The 23728-nt window shown below is 39.4% G+C and overlaps 1 protein-coding gene across 1 annotated transcript in view; it reads left to right on the forward strand.

Moving 5' to 3' along the window:
- LOC122797729 overlaps window positions 1-23728 on the forward strand; it is a 131290-nt gene that overhangs the window by 15566 nt on the left and 91996 nt on the right. The window contains exon 2 of the mRNA XM_044066256.1: window positions 15661-15729. Within this exon, the coding sequence (XP_043922191.1) occupies window positions 15661-15729 (69 nt within the window). The remainder of the gene's footprint in view (window positions 1-15660; window positions 15730-23728) is intronic.

Genomic DNA, 23728 nt, shown 5'->3' on the forward strand with positions numbered 1-23728 from the left:
TTTTTTTTTCAAGGGGCTTTCAACATCTCTCTCAATTCAATGCAGTTAATTTTAATTTTATAAAAGACAACTGTATTTTAGTATTATACAAGTTCAAAGTTTGATACATGTTCAAATGTTTAAATAAAACACCATTCTAGTTATATTTTGTGTTTAGTATTTTGTCTGTCCTTCAATTTGTGTTTGAACAATAGCATCCCACTATTCCACTGGAGTGGGTGGGGGTTGCATAATTATGTATGTAAATGTTTATGTTAATCAGCGTATTTTTCATGGGCCTTTGTCCAGATTTCTAATGTTTCCAGGTTGAGAGGTATGACTCTACCACATGACTTGCCCAGCTCAGAGCTGTCAAGATGACAAACTTTGGACAGAGTTTTTCTTTATGCCTATTTGGACAATACCTGGGAATATGTTCAGTTTGGAAAAGGTCACATTATAATGCACATAGGTTCATGGATTTATGGGTAAGTGCAAGGCAATCGGTCTGTAGATAATTTTTAGTATATATATATATATATATATATATATATATATATATATATATATATATGGTTTCACTTCAGAATCCTGAAATCACAATCCTGAACTTTATAATCCTGAAGCCCAAAATCCTGAAAATTCAAAATCCTGAATCCTAAAATACTGAAAACACACAGGATACATATACTGACTATGGATATCACAAAGCATATGAGACACCACCAAATATAACCTGGGGGGCAAGTCACCCTGCACCCCCCCCCCCGTGTGAGGGGCAGCACTCCCCACACCCCCTGCTACTTAAATATATCAACTCCAAGACTGCACTTCACTACACTATCATGAGTTATGCTGTATTATAGCAAGTTAAAAGGGAACATTACTAAGGTTACAACAGGCAGACATGAAACATGTGATGGTATATTTGCCATTTTGTTTCTGTGGAGTGCAGTCTTCGAGTTCATATATTTAATTAGCAGGGGGTGTGGTGGAGGCTTAGCGCCCCAAACAGGGGGGTGCAGGGGGGTTTGCCCCCCTTCCCATACTTGGTGAAAAGTGCTATCCTTTGTCTTTTATGTGTTTCTGTGTGTCCTTGTACTGGAATATTGTCATTATTTGTGTCCTGTATATTTTCAGTATTTTGGGATTCAGGATTTTGAGTTTTCAGGATTTTGAATTTTCAGGATTGTGACATTTCAGGATTGTGAAGTGAAACTGTGTGTGTGTGTGTGTGTGTGTGTGTGTGTGTCTGTGTGTGTGTGTGTGTGTGTGTGTGTGTGTGTGTGTGTGTGTGTGTGTGTATGTATGTTTATATATATCATCATCATCTTCTTTCAGCTTTTTTCGTTAGGGGTCGCCACAGTGAATCATCTGTTTCCATTTCTTCCTGTCCCCTGCATCTTGCTCTGTCACACCAACCATCTGCATGTCCTCTCTCGCCACATCCATAAACATTATCTTAGGCCTTCCTCTTTTCCTGTTCCCTGGTAGCTTCATCCTTAGCATCTTTTTCCCAATATACTCAGCATCCCTCCTCAGCACATATCCAAACCAAAGTAATCTTGCCTTTCTGGCTTTGTCTTCAAACCTTCCAACCTTGGCTGACCCTCTAATATACTTATTCCTAATTCTGTCCACCCTCGTCACACCCAGTGCAAATCTTAACATCTTTAACTCTGCCACATCCAGCTCTAACTCCTGCCTTTTTGCCAATGCCACTGTCTTCAACCCATATAATATAGCTGGTCTCACTACCCTCTTGTAGACATTCCCTTTCACTCTTACTGATACTCGTCTATCACAAATCACTCCTGACACTTCTACACCCAATCCATTCTGCCTGTACTCTCTTCTTCACCTCTCTTCCACACTTACCATTACTCTGAACTACTGATCCCAAGTATTTAAACTCATCCACCTTCACCACCTCTACTCCTTGCATCCTCACCATTCCTCTATCCTCCCTCAAATTCACACACGTATATTCTGTCTTAGACCTGATGACCTTCATTCCTCTTCTCTCTAGAGCATATCTCCATCTCTCCAGGGTCTCCTACACCTGTTCCCTACTCTCACTACAGAACACAATGTCATCTGAAAACATCACAGTCCATGGGGACTCCTGTCTGATCTCATCTGTCAATGTGTCCATCACCACTGCAAATAAGAAAGGGCTCAGAGCTGATCCTTGATGTATCCCCACCTCCAATTTAAATGCATCCGTCACTCCCACCACAGACCTCACTGCTGTCACACTACCCTCGTACATATCCTGTACCACTCTTACATATTTTTCTGACACTCCCGACTTCTTCATACAATACCACAACTCCTTTCTAGGCACCCTGTCATATGCTTTCTCTAAGTATACAAAAACACAATGCAACTCCTTTTGACCTTTTCTGTACTTTCCCATCAACACTCCCAGAGCAAACATCACATCTGTAGTGTTCTTTCCCATCATGAAACCATATTGCTGATCACTAATCATCACGTCCCTTCTTAACCTAGCTTCCACTACTCTTTTCCATAACTTCTCGCTGTGACCGATCAATTTAATATATATTTTTTATTTATTTATTTTATTTTACATTTGCTGACCGGGCTAGTTTAACTGGATATATGTCCATTTTCAGAAGAGGCCCGGGCAGATAAGCTCCAAGAACACAATTTTAATATAAATGTTGGTACAATACATAATTTAACAAATGATTACTCATTCCATAACTATATCACAAACCTGTCACATACATTTAACAAACTATAATATGAAATCACTGCAAACATTAGTATTATCTATAAGATAAAATTCTCTTTGTGATGAAGGAAACTGGACTTAGTACAGAGAAGTAGCGGGGATGCAGTAGCTAGTAATAAAAAGGGGACATCAATCAGGGTTAGTACAGGGGCATAACCAGTGTGTTGGAAGGTATAATTTCAGTTTATATTTGAAAGGTGATATTGAGGACAGTGATGCAAGTTCACTGGGAAGTAGGTTCCAGTTTTTCCCAACAGTGTTCGAGAACAGAGTCTCTGGCCAGGTTGTTGGATTTCCTTATGTAAACATGTAGTTTATTTGAAGAGCGTAAGGTGTTAAGATTTTTGTTGGGGGTTATGAGGGTAGAAATAGAAAGTATTGGAGTATTAGTAGGTTGGTAAAGGGTCTTGTGGGCAATGGTAAGTTGGTGAAATTTTAGCTGATTTTGTAGCTCAAGCCATCCTAGCTTCTTTAAATTGTAACAGTGGTGGGTTCTAAATTTTATTTATTTATTTATCATTTGTTGACCGGGAAAGTCCGACTAGGTTCCACAGAGCCTGTTTTCAGCGGAGGCCCGGGGAGAAATGCTCCAGATGCATGTCTTTGGAATGGATTGCCAGTGGCAAATCTGGCAATGTTATTGTAGGTTTTTTCCAGTTTGAGGTTATTTTTTGACAGATTAGTATAGTTGGGTGAGACACAGGGGAGTGTAGAGATTAGATAGGTGTGGATAATAGTTATTCTGGCTGCTGTGGAAAGGAAGGGTTTGACCCTATAGAGGGAGCCCACTTTTCTATTTACGGTTTTAATAGTGTTGTTAATATGAGTGTCATAGTTAAGGTTGTTGTCTAGTGTTTTTCCAAGGAGTTTGGTAGTTGGATCAGGAGATATGGGAGTACCATTATTAGATATGACAGTGAAGTCTACTGGGGCGGACTTCCGGGTATGAGTGAAGAGCAAGAGTTTTGTGTTTTTGGGGTTCAAGAGGAGGCAGCACTGTGTAAACCACTGTTCTACTGTATTAAACACCTTTTGAGATAGGGACTGTAGTTCAGATGTGGAAGTGGCTGAGCATATTAATGTGGAATCATCAGCATATTGTATACAGGTAGCTTGAGGAATTACTGAGTGAAGGCCGTTAATAAAAATTGAGAATAGAAGAAGTCTTAATATGGAGCCTTGAGGGACACCAAGGGTAATGAGGAGATTATTATCTAAGTAGGATTGGAACCTACTATATACATATGTGTGTGTGTGTGTGTGTATATATGTATATGTGTGTGTGTATGTGTCTATATATATATATATATATATATATATATATATATATATATATATATATATATATATATATATAGACACACGCACACAGACACGCACATATATTTATTCAAAATTTTCATCTACTCTTAAGGAGGGCAAGACATAACAGACTGGGAAAAATTTGAGCTGCCCCTAGGTTTACCATAAATGTGGAAGGGGTGCTACTCTGCTTGACATGTAATGGACGTTTTGTTGCAGAGGTGAGGGATATATTGGGATATGAATCTATCATGCCAACATGTCATATTTATCTGCCAATGAAGGTTTAGTTCCTTTAATCTAGTACTTGATGTACCATTAGTACTGCAAAAGAAGAGGAGATCAAATAAGGTTGGATCTTTCATTGTATGAAACACTAGACATAGGTCTCCATGAAGGAGTCTGTAAGATACTGAGTGCAGAGAAACGGTTGCCAATCTCTCCTAATAACCAAGATATTTGAGGTCACTGATCTCATTAGTTATAAATCTCTAAGGTCTCATGTTCCTCATGCAAAAATGCTCCTGCAGGTAAAGCAGTGCACAGCTAAAACAGGTAAGCATCCAAAAAACACAGCCAGCACTTGGAGAGTATATTAGACACAATTTAATTATAAACTAGCAAGATAAGCAAGACAAACCGGTTTCGGCATACACACTAAAGCCTTCATCAGTGTGAATAAAACTAACACCAAGTCATGTTTAAATAGATAACAAGATAACAAACAGTAGTCGTAAATGGCTGATCATAATTGACCATTAAGTTCAGGTGGGAACAGTCCCCCCAGTCTGACTATCCATTTTTTCCTCCTTATTTAGAATTGTATGCCAGCAAATAACATTATTTCTTATGCCCTTAATAACATCAGTAATAGTGAACCTGGCAGAGGAATGTACTGAAACATGCTTATTCAAGGCATTGCTAATCATTTGATGTTTAATATCACTAAAATGATGACTAACCCGAAATTTAAAAGGCTTTGATGTTTGGCCCACATAGAAAACCCCACAGGAACAGATGGCAAGATATACCACCCAATCCGAGGAGCAATTAGCAAAAAAACAAATGTCATACACCCTGGCTGTATTGTGAATAGCAAAACTATTAGTTCGATTGATGCTTTTACAGTGGACATAATGACCACATGGATAGCATCCCATCGCAAGCTCCCCTGTTAGTGTTCCCTGCATGGGCTCTCTGTCCATAGTTGGTGCATACCTTAACCATTATAAGTAGTGACTAACTGTTTTACTTCTCCTGTAGCTAAAATGGCACCTGTCTTTAACCAAGTGCCCAAGTTTATGGTCAGCTTGCAGTATATTCCAATTCCGATGAATAACCTGACAAAACATGTCTGTGTTCCTACCATATGTAGTTGTAAACCTAAGCTGAGTAGAAACATTACTAGATATAATCTTATATTCCATTAATTCTGACCTATGCTTATCAGATACATGGTGGCAAGACATAGTGATAATCCCAGGCTTGTAGCCCCTACGTTTAAATCTCTGAACCATAGCCCTCCTGAAATTTTCATATTCCATGGCATCAGAACAAATCCTCTTGAGCATGATGAATTGTGATTTGGGAATGTTGCATGTAACGTGGCAGATGAAAGCTGGAAGCGTGTAAAATCGAGTTATATTTGGGGAATTTACAGAAGACCTGAGTATCAAGGGTACCATCCAAGTTCTTGGTGACCAAAACATCCAAAAAAGTTACCCGTTTTTGGTCATGATATGTAAATTGTAAACCCCACTGTTATCATTCATATATTGAATAAACTCATTAAGGTATTCCAAATCTCCCTTCCAAATCATCCAGCAATCATCCAAGTAATGGCGCCAGATGTCAGTTCAGTCTCGGGTATATATATATATATATATATATATATATATATATATATATATATATATATATATATAATATACACCCATCTGCATAGATGGGGGTAAAAGATGCCCCCATGGCTGTACCACGTGTCAGCCAAAAACATTCCTCCTGATAATAAAAAATGTTCATGGTTAGAACTTTCAGTAAGCCCAACAACGAAAGTGTTAAAACCAGGTGGACATAGTTCAGAGATCTGTAACAAATATTCCACAGCCAAGAGACCATCCCAGTGTGGAATATTGTTATAAAGGGCTGTGACATCTAGTGTGTATAAATACCATTCTGGTTCTGTTTGTGCATCGGATAGAATCTGCAAGAATTCTGTTGTATCTTGTATTCTTGTTCGGACATGTTTTAACAAAGGTCGTAAATATTAGTAGACTGACAAGGGCTCCATGAGGGATCCCCTCCCTGAGACAATAGGTCTACCTGGTGGATCCGATAAAGATTTATGAATCTTTGGTAACAAAGGTATTGTCTACTGGGGTCCGTCACCTTCAGATGTTCAGAGGTGGCTTTGGAAATAATGACCTGCTCAACTGCCAAATTGATAAAAATATCAATTTGTTCCTTAAAAGATGAACTAGGGTCAAGAGGCATGGACATATAGTATTGTCTATCTTCAAGCTGTTGAAGAGCTTCACTATTATACTGACATGACTCCATTACCACCAGCACCCCGCACTTGTCAGCAGGCAACACGACAATATCAGTATTATTTATATGTTCATGCAAGGCTTCCCATTCCTGATTGGAGAGATTATGTGTTCTGGGAATACCCTTACCATTTTGTTCATGTAGATCTTGGAGAACCCTATGAACAAACAATTGTACTGTGGGATGCACGTCATTGCAGAGTGAAGTCAGAAACTTATGACTGACATTTGAGTTTCAGATTTCATGCTCTTTAAAAGAAGTTCATGATAATGTCCAGCTTATTTATTCTATCAGCTGTCTAGGTTTGGAAGTGAAATATTAAAAATTTGTTCCTATTTTGGCCCTTGGTCCCCCCATTATGTATGCCTTTGTCCACATATCTTGCTTAAAGAGGATGATAGGTATGTTTGAGTTTCATTCTACCACGTCTGTGTCATCACTGCCAAATATGTCCCTATTTCTAGTTAAATGTCCCTACATTATGTTGCCCTTTGTGGAGATATGTTGCAGTAACAGAGTCACAGCTATCTGTTAAGCCCTGGTGGTCATAGGTACATAGGCTCATAGCTGTGTACTAGGCTAATGGCCCCGGAGCCTTTACAAGCCTTGCCCATAGGATTACCCTGGAATTGTGTCATTGACATGCCATTGTGGCATTCCAAGCAAATGTGTGGACTGTTGGTACTCTGCTTTAAACAGAACTGTATCCACATTTGCTTACATGGTTTCCTGGCCGGCAACACTGTTGCCAGCCAGGTAACCTAACTTAGGTGTGCCGCATGTCATTAATATGCATTGCTCACTACTGCTCATCACGTACAGTCATGCAAACATGTAAACTCCATGCAGACTCTGTGTGAAGCCTACACAGCATTTATTGAATCCTGGGGAATGTTTTTTCCCATAATGCTTTTAATGTTGATAACCATTGCAAATTAACTTATGTCCCTTTTTTATGCATTTGAGATAGTTCACACCCACCAAAATGTCCAATGGTTTGATTAATTCACAAGGTATTTCTGTTTTCTCCTTATTTCAAAGTCAGCTGAAAAAGAATGTCAGCGATGAAGGCTTTTGAAAATGCACATGCAGTAATGATATTAGAAGCTTGAGTGACATTTTCCCAAAAAGAGTCATTACTTTTTTACCGCTTGTTCGTAAGTGGTAAAACATTTTTTATTAAGATACAGTTGAGAAAAAGTTTTTTATCAAGGGATAAAACTTTAATAACTTGAGTGAATGATCTGATAACACTGATGGTATAACTTAATTTCAACAGTTATATTTATTAAATTCTTTGACATTCAAAAAGCATAAGTCCTGGCTTGCTTTTTAAATCTGAAATCTAAATGGGTAGAAATTTCTGCTTTGGGAATTTGCATTTCCATAGATCAATCAAATTACACCTACTATCAATGACCTCATAAGATTAAGTTTTATAATTTTTAACACCCGAGGAAAAATCAATATTAAAATCATCAGACAAATTATATAATGAGTGGTTAGTGTTAAGAGACTATGTAAATCCTATAAGAATTCTGAATAACTTACAAATGAAGCATAAACAGGACCAACTTTAAATATAAAAGCATCCCAGCTGACATTTGCAAAATTCTATCATGAGAGTCTTGATATGCATCTACAATCTCATAATTATTCTATGCTGAAATTTGGGCAACCCTTTTCGACTTTTTTTATGTGAATTCAGATAGAGTTGCTTAAACAGTTTTATCTTAGTATATCATGCATCAGCTAATCAAGCTGCAATTCTTGTAAGAAAATTAAATAAGATTTGGTTTTATGAACATACTTTTAAACATTTCTTATTATAACTTGATGGTTCAAACCATTGGTATTTACTAATATGCACACATACAATATAAACTTGCAAAGAGTTCATTTGTAGTCTGTGTCTCTGCAGTTTATTTTTCTATTTAATTGTTTCATAGAATACTGTGGTCTCTCTGTTTCTGCAGTTAGTGGGGGCTATTGCGTTTCACGTTATTGATATTCAGTGTTAAACTCTTAGCCTAGAGGGTTTCTCTGTATTTATAAGTGTTAGCCACATATCTTTGAATTTATTACTGCTCAATATCTGAGTTTGGCTTCTGCTACATACCTACAATCAACTGCATTACTAGCCGAGTTAAGCACAAATTTGCAGTGTTAAAGATTGTACTGCATTTTATTTTTCTATCTATTTAATTTGTTTCATTGAATATTGTGGTCTGTGTTTATCTGTAGTTATTTATTTTTCTATTTAATTGTTTCATAGAATACTGTGGTCTCTCTCTGTCTCTGCATTTAGATTCCTGCCCGGCCTCCCTGTTCTTGTTCTGGTATTAATCTTAGTGGCTTTGAAATTGCCCACCCCTCCTGTAAATTTGTGTTTGAACACTACTCCTGGGTCTATCTCATTTGCTCACTCAACAGAGTACAATGAGATAATATTTTGACTTCAGACACTCCTACCAGTCCCATCTGTTCAGCTCTATCCCAGCTCTATTCCAGTCTAGTGTCACTAGCTCATTCTACCTAATACAGAGAGAACATTTGTGAAGGGCAAGCCACTTAGGTCCTTCATTTTGAATTATCTTCTGTTTCTCCTTTCTCCCTTTCCACTTTCCAAAAGAAATAAACAAATAATGTCTAAGCTTGTTTCCTGCCTTTCCAGTAACTAGCCTAGTTCAGATACAGATATGATGTAACCAGGACTGTCTGTAAGCTTCTGAGCTCCCAATGTCTTTCTGTGTTGGAAGGAAGCCTTCTAGCTTATCAGTGGGAGTGGTAAACACTAGGTAGCCTATCTACCATAAGATCCAGGTACAGATTCTTAGCTTTAGCACTTGAATTTGCTTATTCATGCTTAGCACTTGTTCAGAACTTGTTAGGATTAAATAAGCTACAAATTACAACAGCACTCAACCTTCCTCTTTACCTAGAGGAAAACAGTTTTTGTACTTACTTGCAGCTCTTATACTCTCTTGCCTCACTTGTCTAGAGGAAAGTAGTTTTTTATTCAGGCATGTCCAAGGGTCAACTCCCAGTGTTCTCTCTTGTCTATCTGATGAATCTGAGCATCTTGAGGCAATGTAGCAATTGCCTCGTGTACACAGACAACCCTCGCCTCCTACCACCCAACACCATAACCTGTGAGAGATGCACTTATCTAGCTAAATTGGAGGTAAAGCTCCCTCCAGCCAAGACCAAACTTGACAGTCAAGGGGAGAAGGTAAACACTTGCACCGCACCTCACTCATCACATAGTCCCACTAAACCTACACCATGAAAATCTACACATAGAAACACAAACATTCTCAGAGGCTCACAATAATAATTTGCTCAAGCAACAGAGACCTCCAAAGCAGAAATGCAAGCAACCTTCACCCCCAACACAACTCAAATGACACATAGCCCACATACTCAGTGTGCAAATAAACCACAGCCCATAAGGCAAAAACAGAGCACACAACACACTAGTCATAGGTGACTCTATAGTCAGGCACACTGATGTCCCACTCACCAGGCTAAACAAGCAGAAGGTTACTGTCAGCTGCCTGTCAGGTGCCAGAATCTGCCACATAACCCACGCACTCAGGTCACTCCACAACAAGTACAAATATGACTCTGTCATTGTTCATGTTGGTGTGAATGACCTGAGATGTACCTGCCTGGACTACATGAAAAGAGACATGGAAGAGCTCTCCGATCTTCTAGCTCAGGCAGGTATGACCCTAGCTCTCAGTAGCATCCTGCCATCACCCAGAATGATACCGCAGTACAAGGACAAAATGATTGATTTCAACAATTGGCTAAGCTTCTGGTGTCATTCTAAGGGGAATCCAGTATCTGTCTGCCTGGGATGACATGGTCAACAGACCACGATGCTTTGTCAGAGATGGCCTGCACCTGTCGCTCCAGGACTCCAGATACTGGCTAAGGGACTTGCCGCCTCTATAGTGCCTATTTTAGGCAAGATTCAAATGACAAATTCAACACCATAACAGGAACAGGCAAGCAAAAACTGAGGGTAATGCTACTCAATGTTAGAAGTCTAAATCTCAAAATGCACTCACTCGAGGCACTCCTTAAAATGGAAAACATTAATATCTGTGCAGTGACTGAGACCTGGTTCAAGGCTCTACGGCACACCCCTACATAACCAGGCTGTAACTCATACCACACTTTTCGGCCATCTAACCTAGACCAGAACACTAAAGGCAGAGGTGTGTCCATATTCATTAAGGATATCCACACCTCCAGGCTAGTTGTGCAGCATAATGCATCATAGGTTATCCAAGTGCAACTTACTCTGGGCAAAACTGCAATCCAAATTGTAGCTTGCTATAGATCCCCCACCATGCCCCAGGAATCCCACTCCTCTTTTCTTGATCTACTGAAAAGTATTAGGGTTCAACCAAAAACCCTAATAATGGGCAATTTCAACTACTCCACCATTAACTGGGAAAACTACTCATGTACCAACTCCTTCAACGCTTTCTGGAATTTATAAATTCCAATGCCCTGGATCAACTTACTCCCACCACAACCAGGGACAACAATATCCTAGACCTAGTCATTACCAGCTTGAGTGACTGGTGTTCCACACCTGAAGTCAACTCCTCATTGGTCAGATCAGAACATAAGCTAATCACCCTAGATATCTGCATCCCGCCCCCACCCACCATTAAGGAAACCACAGTAAACAATTTCTCCAAAGCCAACTTCATGCTTCTTAAGACAGAAGTGGTGAACTTCATGACACCCATGCAGATGGACAATACAGTTATGACTGCTGAATCCTACACAAATACACTCTAAGCACTTACACGAGTGTATGGATCATGCTATCCTAAACAGAACCAAGACACTACCCTCCAAAAAAAGGAAGCCAATCTGGTGGTCCCCTACCATAAACTCTGCACAGAAAGTAGAAACTGTTGCAAAAGAGAGTAAAATCCCATGAGTGGAGGAGCTCCCTGGTCAGCCTCAGTAAGAAGCTGAGATCCCTTATCAAATCCTTCAAAGCTAGCTACAAAAACAAAATCACCACTGATTCTAAGGGCAACCAGAAAGCATTCTATAGCTATGTCAACAATCTCAATGGCAACACCCAGATCTGCTTTGAGTTACAGCACAACGGCATGAAAATTACAGAACCAACTGATATTGCCAACATCCTGGCAGATAGGTTCAGTGCTAACTTTACCCCCCCCCAAAGGGCCCATATCTATACAGGAAGAATATAGAGTTCCTGTAATCACATCTATGCAGGTAAAAGCTGCTCTCTCTAAAACCAAAAACACGGCATCCATGGGACCGGACAACATCCCAGGCCAGGTTTTACATGAACTTCAGAATGAACTGGCTCCCCACCTAAGCACCATGTTCAATCATAGGCTCACGTCAGGCTTTGTGCCCACTGAATAGCACACAACAACAGTTATCCCACTCCACAAAGGGGGAGCCACCACTGATCCTGGGAACTATCACCCTAGTAGCCTGATGAGATTGGTCTGCAAGGACATGGAATGTATCATCATGGAACTCATAAACAAAGACATTGGTAACCTCCAAACTCTGGACCCCACCCAGTTCAGGTTTGTGAAAGTCAGATCATGCCTTCTGAACCTGATCGACTTCTTTGAGGCAGTCACCAAAGTCGTAGACGAGGGTAAGGTGGTTCACACAGCCTATCTTGACCTCACCAAGGCTTTCGATACCATCCCCCATTCTGGAATTATAGCTAAACTCACTAAACTAGGTATAAATCCCTCCATCACAAGATGGGTTGCCAACTGGCTCACTGACAGAACCCACACTGTAAAAGTTGCAGACTCCAAATCTGACTTAAAACCAGTGACAAGTGGAGTACCTCAGAGTTCAGTCCTGGGAACTCTCCTGTTTGGTATCTACTTCTCTGAAGTACAGGCTAACACAGAAGGCCTCTGGCTAATGAAGTTCGCAGATGACTACAAACTAGGAGGCATAGTCGTGTCCCCAAATGATGTGGACATCCTAAAGAAGGGTTTCACTGAGACAGATGCCTGGTGTCAGAGGCATGGCCTCAAGCTCAATACCAAAAAGTGCATTGTCATCCCCTTTGGTAAAAAATATGTACCCATGAACTACCACATAAATGGCAGTCTACTTAATGCCAAATGTGTGATAAGAGTCCTTGGGACCCAGGTGGACAATAGTCTCTCCTTTGATAATCACATCACCGCAGTAGTCAGGAAATCCTATGTGGCACACCTCATCACTAAAGGGTTCTCATCCAGGAAAAGAGGTCATTGTTCCCCTCTACTTAGCACTCATTAGACCCATTATAGAGTACAATGCCTCTTTTGTAATGTACCCATTATAGAGTACAATGCCTCTTTTGTAATGTACCTCACAAGACATCTGCAGCAGCTAGAAAGGCCACAGAAGTACCTCACAAAGAGGATTACTGGCCTGAAACAGATGCCCTACACTGACCATCTCAAAAAACTCCAGCTTTACTCTGTAGCGTATCACCTACTCCGAGGAGATCTCTGCCTAACATATAAAGCTATGTTAAAGCCAGAACCGTTGGACATGCTACACCTAAAGAAATCCCAATCCCTCCAAGCTACACACTCTAGGGACCTAAACCTTGTCACCACAATAGCAGGACATGCTGGAGGGATATATTCCTGTCCAGAGACTTCCTATACTCTGGAACAAGGTACCAATCTATATCAAGCAAAGTTCCTCATTAGCACTCTTCAAGAAAAATCTTGATGAGTGGATGGGAAATAGGAAATACACCCAGGGGATCACTTCTGTGGCTCTGCTCAACAGGGGCACAGGATGTCCTACACTGACCATCTCAAAAAACTCCAGCTTTACTCTGTAGCGTATCACCTACTTCGAGGAGATCTCTGCCTAACATATAAAGCTATGTTAAACCCAGAACTGTTGGACATGCTACACCTAAAGAAATCCCAATCCCTCCAAGCTACACACTCTAGGGACCTAAACCTTGTCACCACAATAGCAGGACATGCTGGAGGGATATATTCCTGTCCAGAGACTTCCTATACTCTGGAACAAGGTACCAATCTATATCAAGCAAAGTTCCTCATTAGCACTCTTCAAGAAAAATCTTGATGAGTGGATGGGAAATAGGAAATACACCCAGGGGATCACTTCTGTGGCTCTGCTCAACAGGGGCACAGGAAATTGACTTTCTTGGGTGGCGTAAGCCAGGGAACCTTGTTGGCTAGGCTTACTTAGGCCTTTGGGCCAATAGCCTAGTACCTACCTATGAACCTAAGTATAACCAGTGGTAAAGGGCCTATCCCCTCCAAAAAACAAAAAGTGGAAAAACTATAAGATGTCTATTGCCCTTGGAGGAAAATTTGGTATATTCAAAGTATGCAGTTCTTTAAGCTTTTTTCTGATAAATAGAACACTAAAGGCAAACTTTTATGAGTATACTTTATTAAAGCAGGGAACACTAATCTCACAAAAATTCCCTTTTTCTAAACTTGTTTCCTTAGCCTAATCAAAAGCTTCCTTTTTTATACTATTTCACATGGGGATCTTTTAATATATTTATCAGCCATTCTTTCTGATCAGAAATTGAAAGAAACCTTGCAAGAGCCACACAGAATCCTGGTAGTAGTGGTAGTGGTGGGAGGGTCTGTATAATGAATAATGTCCAAATTAAATGAGGCAAAAAAAAAAATGATTGGCCAGTGCATCTAAAATTAAAAAAAAAAAAACTTGTTGAACTGTGGTTAATAAAGGTTGTGAACTGTCCAAGAATTCAGGAATACCAGCAATATTTATATGGTTATGTGATTAAATAATTCTGCTTGCAAATCTTTCAGGTTTGTAAATTCTTCTTTTTGTACTATTTAAAATACGCTTAACATACACAATTCTTTATTTGATATACTATGTGAGAAAAACAGTGATAGTAAGCAATGCTAATTTTTCCAATAATGAATTAGCAAAAAGAATAGGGTTGATGCACTTCTGCAGGAATCAATAAACTCTGTGTAGGCTCCCTGTAGAGCCTAGATGAAGTGTATCCATGTACACAGCCTCTATGTGGTATCGGCAATGTGCAATGCATATTAATGATGCGCAGCATGGTTGTGAGGTTTCGTGGTGCATCCCAGTAGTGCTGGCTTCGAAACCTCATAGAACAACACAGATACTGAATCTGTGTACAGGAGAGCACCAATGGTCCACCCCATACCTCTCAACTCTTAGAGCAAGAAATCTGTACAAAGCCATTAAGTAAAGTGGGACAAAGGCTGAAAATAGGGACATATGGATGTGTTGTCCTTATTAACTTAGAAAATTGACAGAATAAAAGGATATGCATTACCATGCATTTTCTGAATATTATAAAGTCCAAAATGAAAATGTCTGTCATTATTTAGTGACTGCCATTCTAAATGATTATTAAACACAAATTGTATAAGGAATACCACAAAAATATCAGCAACACCAGTAAAACTGCCAGAAATAGTTATATCTGTATACTTTGGCTTTTCTACTATGTTTTTTTTTTTTACTTTTGCCATGTTTGTGAGATGTGCAATGGCATTTGGCTATGCTTACCTTGTTTGCGCAATGGGACCACTCCTGCATCAGACATGACCCAGACATCTAAAAATAGAAACTGGATGCTTTCAATTGCTATTGCTGAGCAACACTGGGCACTGTGCAAACCTGTTAAGCAGGGCTGTGCTATGATCATACCATCAGTTTAACAGTGAATACTAAAATATATGACCTCATGTAACTAACATTGTGGCAACATGTATTGAGTGTTAGTCTGGAGTGGAGTGCAGGTGGCCCTAGGTTCTAGTCCAGGGCATACAAACCTTCGTGCAAACCAATGCACTTGTTTTACTGTGCTTGCAGGATGGTAAGCAGCACACAGCTTTTTAGAATGTATCAAAATGCAGACAGTGCTCACTTTCAGAAATTGCAATGTACTTGTAAATATTAAAACTGAATATTCAAACTGAATGTGGTAAAAACTGGTATTTGTAATGCTTTTTTCTTTTTCCCTCTTTTCACAGCTGCAGAAAAGAGGGTCTCAAATGGTAGGTTCCATGTAAGGCGATTGGCCAGGATGCAAGAAGCATGTGGTATGTAAGCATAATTATATAAAATACTGTTATTGCAGCCTTAACAGTTATAGACAGATGAGTAGTTGTATCACATATTTGTATGAACTTGGCAATGCATATCTGAACTGTAAAAGCAGATATGCATGCATTACTCTGTAGCATAGCTTTCAACTGTACTTATTTCTGCTGAATACCCAGATTCAAGAATCACTATTTTGGTCTGTTCATTGTAAGATTTCTAGTTGTCTGGCAAATTTTATTGGTCAATAAAAAATGAGTGTCAAAATGTATGTTAACACAAATCCTGTACAATTACCCATGTGTATACTAGCAATATTTAAAATATTTCCTTGTCATGAATCATTGTACACCCATTATTTTAGGATATGTCAAGATATCCTGCTCTAAAAGGTAAAGAGGTATGGTCTGTAACTCAAAGCAACAGTTGCACATTCTCAGATAACAGTGAGCATGACTCTATAAAATGTAAAAGGAAAGAGTGTTTGCATTATGTTGTACTCCAAAGGAAAATAGAGTATTACAGTAATTACTGCTTGTGGGTTCTAATGCCGCACTCCCTAAATTTAAAATTCAGCTTATTACAATACTGTTTTAGCTTATCAATAAAAAATACAGTACTGTTATATAATCATCAGTATAGCATTTGAAGTGCAGACCTTAATTTAGTCCAATTGGCTTCACAACACAATTATACTGTTGTCACCCCTCTCTCTGGATGTCACAGTCCAAATTCACTTAAGAATCTGTACATGTACTCAGTTGTTACTGCTGAAGAAATGGATAGGTATGGTTCTTACCTACACCTTTCCTGTACATTCCTGCCTTCATTTCATTTTGTTTTTCCCTCTGATTGCTTCCCATTTCACCACTTTCCTATCTTTCCTATTTATTTTCTTTAAATAATTATTGAATGATGGTCCATTTCTTTAACAGTAACAACTGAGCACATGAAAAGATTATTAGATGAATTTAGATCATCACCTCAGAGAGAGGGTTGACAACAACATAATTGCATTTGTGAGGCCAATTAGACCAAATTAAGTGTGTCAAGTGGACACGTGTGCAAAATAGACAGTTAGGTATGGGACAATATTTTTGGGGGGACAAGCACCCTTTTATTTTATTAAGGAGAGAGTGGAATGTTGAGGAAGAGACATAGGCAAGTCGGGTAGGCAAGTTGGGAAGGTGAAGAAGCACTAGTTGACAGACAACACATAAGACAAGACAGGGTAGGTAAAGGACACAAGAGGGGGTGAACACCATAGTTGGGGTGATAGTGGGAGAATTGTGAACTTATGGATATGTATGGTGACAGTAGGACTCGAGTCCTCACCCGCTGGACTGCCATCACTGTCTCCTCACTGCACCAATGGCTGCAGTGTCTGACATCTGTGTGTCCTTGTGCTATTCAGGACAATGATGGAGAGCAGTGTTTCCACTCAGCGTAGCCATACAACAGTTGTGTTGTGCATAATCCTACGCAGCAGACCTGGCAGTTCAGCTCAGGTGACAAAATCACCCTATCTGCCTCTGCTCCCAGAGGGAACTACAGGCCTATCCTCTGGGGCAGAACTACCTGAGAGTTCAGGTAGGGCAGGGGCAGCAGAGTGGGTGCTGCCAGGCTGCAGCCCAAAAATTCTGGTCCTTAGTGCTATGGCCAGTGGAGGGAATTTAGGCAGGCCATGGGGAACTGGCCTACCCTGCCGTACTGTAGTAATAATATAAATAAAATTAAAATTCAATAATGAAATAAAACATAACAGAAAATAATGGAAAGAATAACATTAAATAAAATGTAAACATATAATACATTTATATAAAAATAATAAATAATATAATTACAAACACAATGATTTCTTCTTTCGGCTTTTCCTGGTTAGTGGTCGCCACAACGGATCACCTGTCCGCTCATGATTGGCAGTGGAGTTTTACAGTGAGTTGCCAGCCCGGCATCTAGCCTTCCACAGAAGGCACACACACATGCCTAGGGCCGATTTAGAGTGTTCAATCCACCTGCAGCATGTCTTTGGGATGTGGGAGGAAACCGGAGCACCCTGAGGCAACCCACGTGACCACAGGGAGGACATGCAGACTCTGCACAGAAGGCACCCCAGCCAAGGACTGAACTGGAGAACTTGCTGTGAGGCAACAATGCTAACTGCTGCACCACCATGGTCACTCAATTACAAACACAATGATAAATAGCAAGAAATGAAAATGTATTTAACAACAAAACAATAGAAAATTATATATAATAAACAAAACATAAGTAAAAAAATAATTATGATAAATATGATTATATACCTAATATAATAACAATACAAATAATAATACAATAAGGAATACATAAAAAAAAACAAATGAAAAGGGGTGGGGTGAGAGAAAAAAAGAACATTAGTAGCCACACAGATAATATACAAAGCTTTCTATAAATAATTTACTATAGTCTGTTACATTTTACTTTTAACACTACCAAACACTAATAAATACCTTTATTACATTGCTAACACAGACAAACTATAGTAGAGATCATATCACATCCAGCAATCATTCATGGTTGCATATATGGCACATATGCATGTTCCATGTACACTGATTACATTTGACAGCAGGCCATACGAGCCAAAGCTATAGAGGTCTGCACTTCTAATGCTATCATTATGAATATATAACACTACTGTATTTTTATTGATGACAACTAAAACAATATTGTAAAAAGCTGATTTTAAATTTTGGGAGTGTTTTCGAATCCACAAGCAAGGACTAATGTAATACTGCACTTTTCCTTAGGAATTCAGCATAATGTAGGCACTCTTTCCTTTTACGCCTTATAGATACAGGTTCACTGTTATAATAATAATCTGCAGCATGGTCTTGTTGTCCCTGGTTTATAGGTCATACTTTACATTACAATATTGATATTAACTTAAACAAGTGTTGTTGTTTTACCTAATATACTAATCCATGCATACTTTTGCTTTACAATGGACAAATGCATACTCAGTGTGATGCAAGTGTTTACCACAATAAGTTGTATTTACTCCTAATACTAAAATAAAAGTACTGTTTGAAAACATACATACCACTTGCATCTCACAGCCTTCTCAGTCTTTTTTCATAAGCTCACTCATTCAGAAACTGATCCACAATAGCTGTGGAAAAATAACAGAGCACAACATAATACCATTAAGAACACCAATCATGACAAATGCAGCTGCTACCTCTTACAAGCAGTGCCTGAAAGTATACTTACACATCTGTATAATGCCATCAGTCCTACATTCCTCGATCCAACAATCAAGGGTATTCTTCTTCCTCATCCTGAGGTCTTGGTAGTGATTCCTGCACTTTTAGTCATTGTGGGGTGTACTGGTAACACTGGACTGATCCAGGCCAAACTATTCCATGCATTCAATTTGTGATCTGACCCATGATAGTGCTCCTGCAATAGCCAGGGACTATCATTCACTAGGAGTCCAAAAAACACCTTGGACTTCTGCACCTTTGAGACTGAAATCTCAGATGTTCTCCCCAAACACCAGCCATGTCTAATGCAGAATAAAACTAATGTATAATGACTTTTCCTGCCAATTCCAGTTATGACATATATGGAGAACATACTCTGTTGGATTTTGCAACATTTGAAATTGGTGTATGCTGCTTAGCATCACACAAACACAGGCAATGTTTTGGGTGATGGGAACCAATAAAGAGATGTTAACCAATATAGATATTTTCATATCAGTACATAACTGACAATATCAGTGCGTTATCCATCAGGAAATTACTTAAGATATAACAAATACAAGGTCAACTGCTATAATTAATGGTGACTATAATGTGAAGTGGGACACCACTGAAAGAAGACAAATGTCTGCTGTATTAGAAACCTGGACTTTATCCATGGTAGTCCTACACTCACAACTGTTGTCAGTAGAAGGATTAAAGAATATGTGTGTATGTTTAATTACATTGCTATGTAATGCAAGGTCACATTAGTAAAATACAAGTTGTAATCCTTGTATCAGAATCCAGGGCTATCTGAACTTCAGGCAGACACTTGACATCTGCAGCCACAGGAGAAGTTACATGAAAATCTACTACATTAATATTTATCCTGAGGTTCTCACTGTTACATGCAGCCCAATGACACTTAGCAGCTTTGTGCTATGCAGACTGACATTAGGAGAATGCATTTCAGGTCCATTTCTAGATGTCTGGGTCCCATCTGCTACCTGGGTGGTCCATTTCTATAGTTTGTGCACTGCTGCTGTGCACACAATCCAGCTGCTCATAGCGGATGCCATTTCTGCAATGTGCAGCAATGCACAAACAGTGGCTTCAAATATTGAAATAAAAACAAGTGATAATAGGCAGAAAATAAAATCAGTGAATCACATACACTTGTAGATTATGTTACTACACAGGAAATATGCCTACATAGTTCTACAGTCCAATTCACCATCCAATGCACATACCAAACACAGGATGTGTGCCTTAATCCTATGTTTCAAATGTACTCCTATGTAGCAAGCATCAACAGTCATCCAGCACTATATCTCTCAACTTGTTAGATCAAGGAATCTGGACAGAGGCACAAACAATGGGATGGACAAATGCCTAAAAATAGGGTCACTTTTTAAATAGTACTCTTACTAACTTAGAAAGGTGATAGAATAACAGGTTATGCATTAGCATGACTTTTCTGAAGGATATGAAGTCTGAAACTCAAATATGTGCCATTATTTCCTGACTTCTGTCCTCAATGATTTGCCAGTGATTTGCCAGAGAACCACAAGTTAATGAGAAACAGACTAAAATATATGAATCCAAAATCTGAACATTCTGTGAAAATCTGTATAGTTGAGAGGGATGTCCAGCACACAAACTGAAAATAATGTACAGTCGTAATAAAATATTATGTTACCTGTACATGTAGAGAAATGTCTCACTTTTAACATACTGCACTTACTATTTTCACACCCAATTATGATGTTTGCTTGCAAATATACATGACTATTTTACATCTCTGTTTCTTGATCAGTCATCACTTATATGTCCAGTAGTCTGGGACATACAGTGTGTACACCATCCTATGGCATTGCATTTACAATTTCAAAGGATATTAACTGGGAATAATATGATATGCAGCTGCCAACTAAGGAAAGACAGGTTGGATGTCAAAAACATGCACTGACTGTTCTTTTGAGGGTGGGTAAGCAAAGATGTGTCTGACATGGCACTAAAAAGACTGTGTTGGTATGGTTACTCTACATGGCTGGCATCCTGCCTGTTTGATTTGGTTATGGATGAGAACTGTTATCTCTAATACATCCCTAGTACAAATGTATAGGTATGTTGGAGGATGGTTTTAGCCTCTTAGGTGCTGATTCAGTGTGCTATGGCTTGTGCCATAGCCAATGCAAGGGCATACAGAGCATGCCTATGTCTGCCTACTAACACACCTGCTGCTGGTTACTCCTCTGATTCATCATCTGCCTGTGGCTGTGGTGACCTTGACATTGTCAGTAGGATGTGTTCCCCATCTACTTGATGATCTTGCTGCAGCTATTTCCACTATATTAACTTGGATAGAATAGCACATACGATGAGCATTGACTGACATGTCAATGGATTGTAATGGTGCCCTTGTAGGCACTGGCACTGTGAGTGCAGTAGCTGAAAAACATGTTCTATGGCATTACAGGTTGGACTGTATGTCCCATTAATGTGTGTGTGTGTGTGTGTGTGCGTGTGTGTGCGTGTGTGTGTGTGTGTGTGTGTGTGTGTGTGTGTGTGTGTGTGTGCGTGTGCGTGAGCGTGTGTCTGTGTGTGTGTGTGTGTGTGTGTGTGTGTGTGTGTGTGTGTGTGTGTGTGTGTGTGTGTGTGTGTGTGTGAGCACACATCTGCAATGGGTTTCATCAGCCAGGATTCCAGTGCATAGCATGCATACACACCTATGTGAGCTTTGAAGATATCCCCATAGCACACATCTCCTAGAGTTGGGAGATGTGGCACATGCAGAAGTCATTCTAACTGCAAACATTGCCAGCGCACACGTTCTAGATGATTCCCATGACATTGCACCTATTTGGCAGTTTTTTGGGTGGTAGACTTTATGGTTAATGTAGACCCTACCCTGTTATCCAGGTGTTCACATGTGTACATGACTGATGTATGGCACACATTACTGGATTGTACTGTGATATATGCTACAGTTGAAGCATACATGTGACCCACTCCGCAGAACTAATGGTAAAATATATGTGCTCTCTGTCATGTTGTAGCATAGCATGCAGAAATGTTTGGAAAATCCTGGATGCTGATGCCTATGACACACCAAGCATATCCCCTGGTAGTCTGTTAAGGGTATCGGTGGCTAACTTCAGCACATACATTAATTTCCACTGGAATCGGTTCCCTGCATTTGGCTATGTATCTGACTCAAGGCTACCAGAAGTCTCACAGTTCCTCTGTGTTGTCTGCCTTCAAAGTCTTCATCCTCTCTGTATCTGGTTATTGGCAGCAGCAGCAACATCAGCTTCAGCCTGTAGCACACAAGTGTATGTAAAATGTAGCTGCTGCTAACAATCTGTCACAATTGCGCTGTATCTGTACTCCACTAGTTTCTCACTCCACATATAAGAAAGGTCATGGAATCTACTCTGATGCCTTGTATCTTGTTGAGTAGCTCCACAGGATTGGTTAATTAGCATGCAGTTCAGCAGTGCATGCTGCAATTAGCATCTCTGAAGCACCGGCTAGGTCAGATGCAATCAATTAGTACACTGTTATAAAAAGGCAAATGTGTAACTAGGCAGACCAATGTGGATGAGAGTTATTTCATAAGTTAAGCTCAGTTACACTTTATTTATTTATCTACTTATTTATTTTACATTTATTAAACGGGGGTTTCTGAGCCGAAAAGGCCCTTTTTCAGCAAGAGCCCGGGGAGAAAAGCTCCACAAAGAAAAATTACAGATACATTTAATTATTTAGACATGATCAGTATACACACAAATTACAAAAGACTTACAGTGGTATGCAGCACATCAACAGTTACAGTGGAGAGAACAAACAAAAAAATATTAATTTAAAAATAAAGATAATTAATAGATTTGTGGTGTACAGCTGAAATTTGGAACATAGGTAGAATACATACATAGTACACAGGTACAGTACATACATTTTAAATTAGCCAGTGTTTGTAAGTAAGATTGAAAACTATTATCAAGTACTCTAGATTTAGTATGTATACCTTATCCTCTTTCACTAGCCTGCAAAGCAATCATGGCACTGCCAACCTTGCCTGAGATGTTGCCTGGTGAGGTCTGTAAAGGAGGCTTTGGATGATGTGTTTTGAAAGCTAGTGGGGACAGAGTTCCATTTTTTAGCCACTGAACTACTATATAGCGCATCCCCAAAGCTATTGTAGCTGTTGGTGACTTCTAGTAGTAGTTTGCTTGATGATCTAAGAGGCCTTTCGGCTGAGTGATATTATACTAGGTTTTTGAGAGCAGGACACTTATTGGGGAGGTAATAGATCGAATGACAGAGGCAGAGCTGATTGTAGGTTAGGAGGTTGGGCAGTTCAAGCCAGTGGAGCTGTCTCAAAGCAATACAGTGATTTCTATATGAGCAATTTGCAGCAAAGCAGGCAATTCTGTTATAGCAGGCTTCTATTTTGCTTAGTTCAGTTTTGTTGAGATTAGTCAGAATGGGAGATGCATAGACTAGGGTGGATAGAAGCTGGGACCGAGCAATGGCTGATTTTGTGTTGTTGTAAGAAATGGATTGATACGGTAGAGTGATCCCAGTTTGGCATGTACTTTTTTAATTGTTAAGTTGAGATGACTATCAAATTTTAGGTGGGATTCTATGGTTATTCCCAATAGCTTAGCCTGTGCCACTGGAGCGATTGGAGTAACATTTGTGGAGTAGATAGTGAATTGACTATCAGTGTTTTTGCTATAACTGGTTATAATCATAAGCTGAG

The sequence above is a fragment of the Protopterus annectens genome, chromosome 3.part1 (assembly GCF_019279795.1).
Source record: "Protopterus annectens isolate FY-2018-M chromosome 3.part1, PAN1.0, whole genome shotgun sequence".
In the NCBI taxonomy this organism is placed as follows: domain Eukaryota; kingdom Metazoa; phylum Chordata; order Ceratodontiformes; family Protopteridae; genus Protopterus; species Protopterus annectens.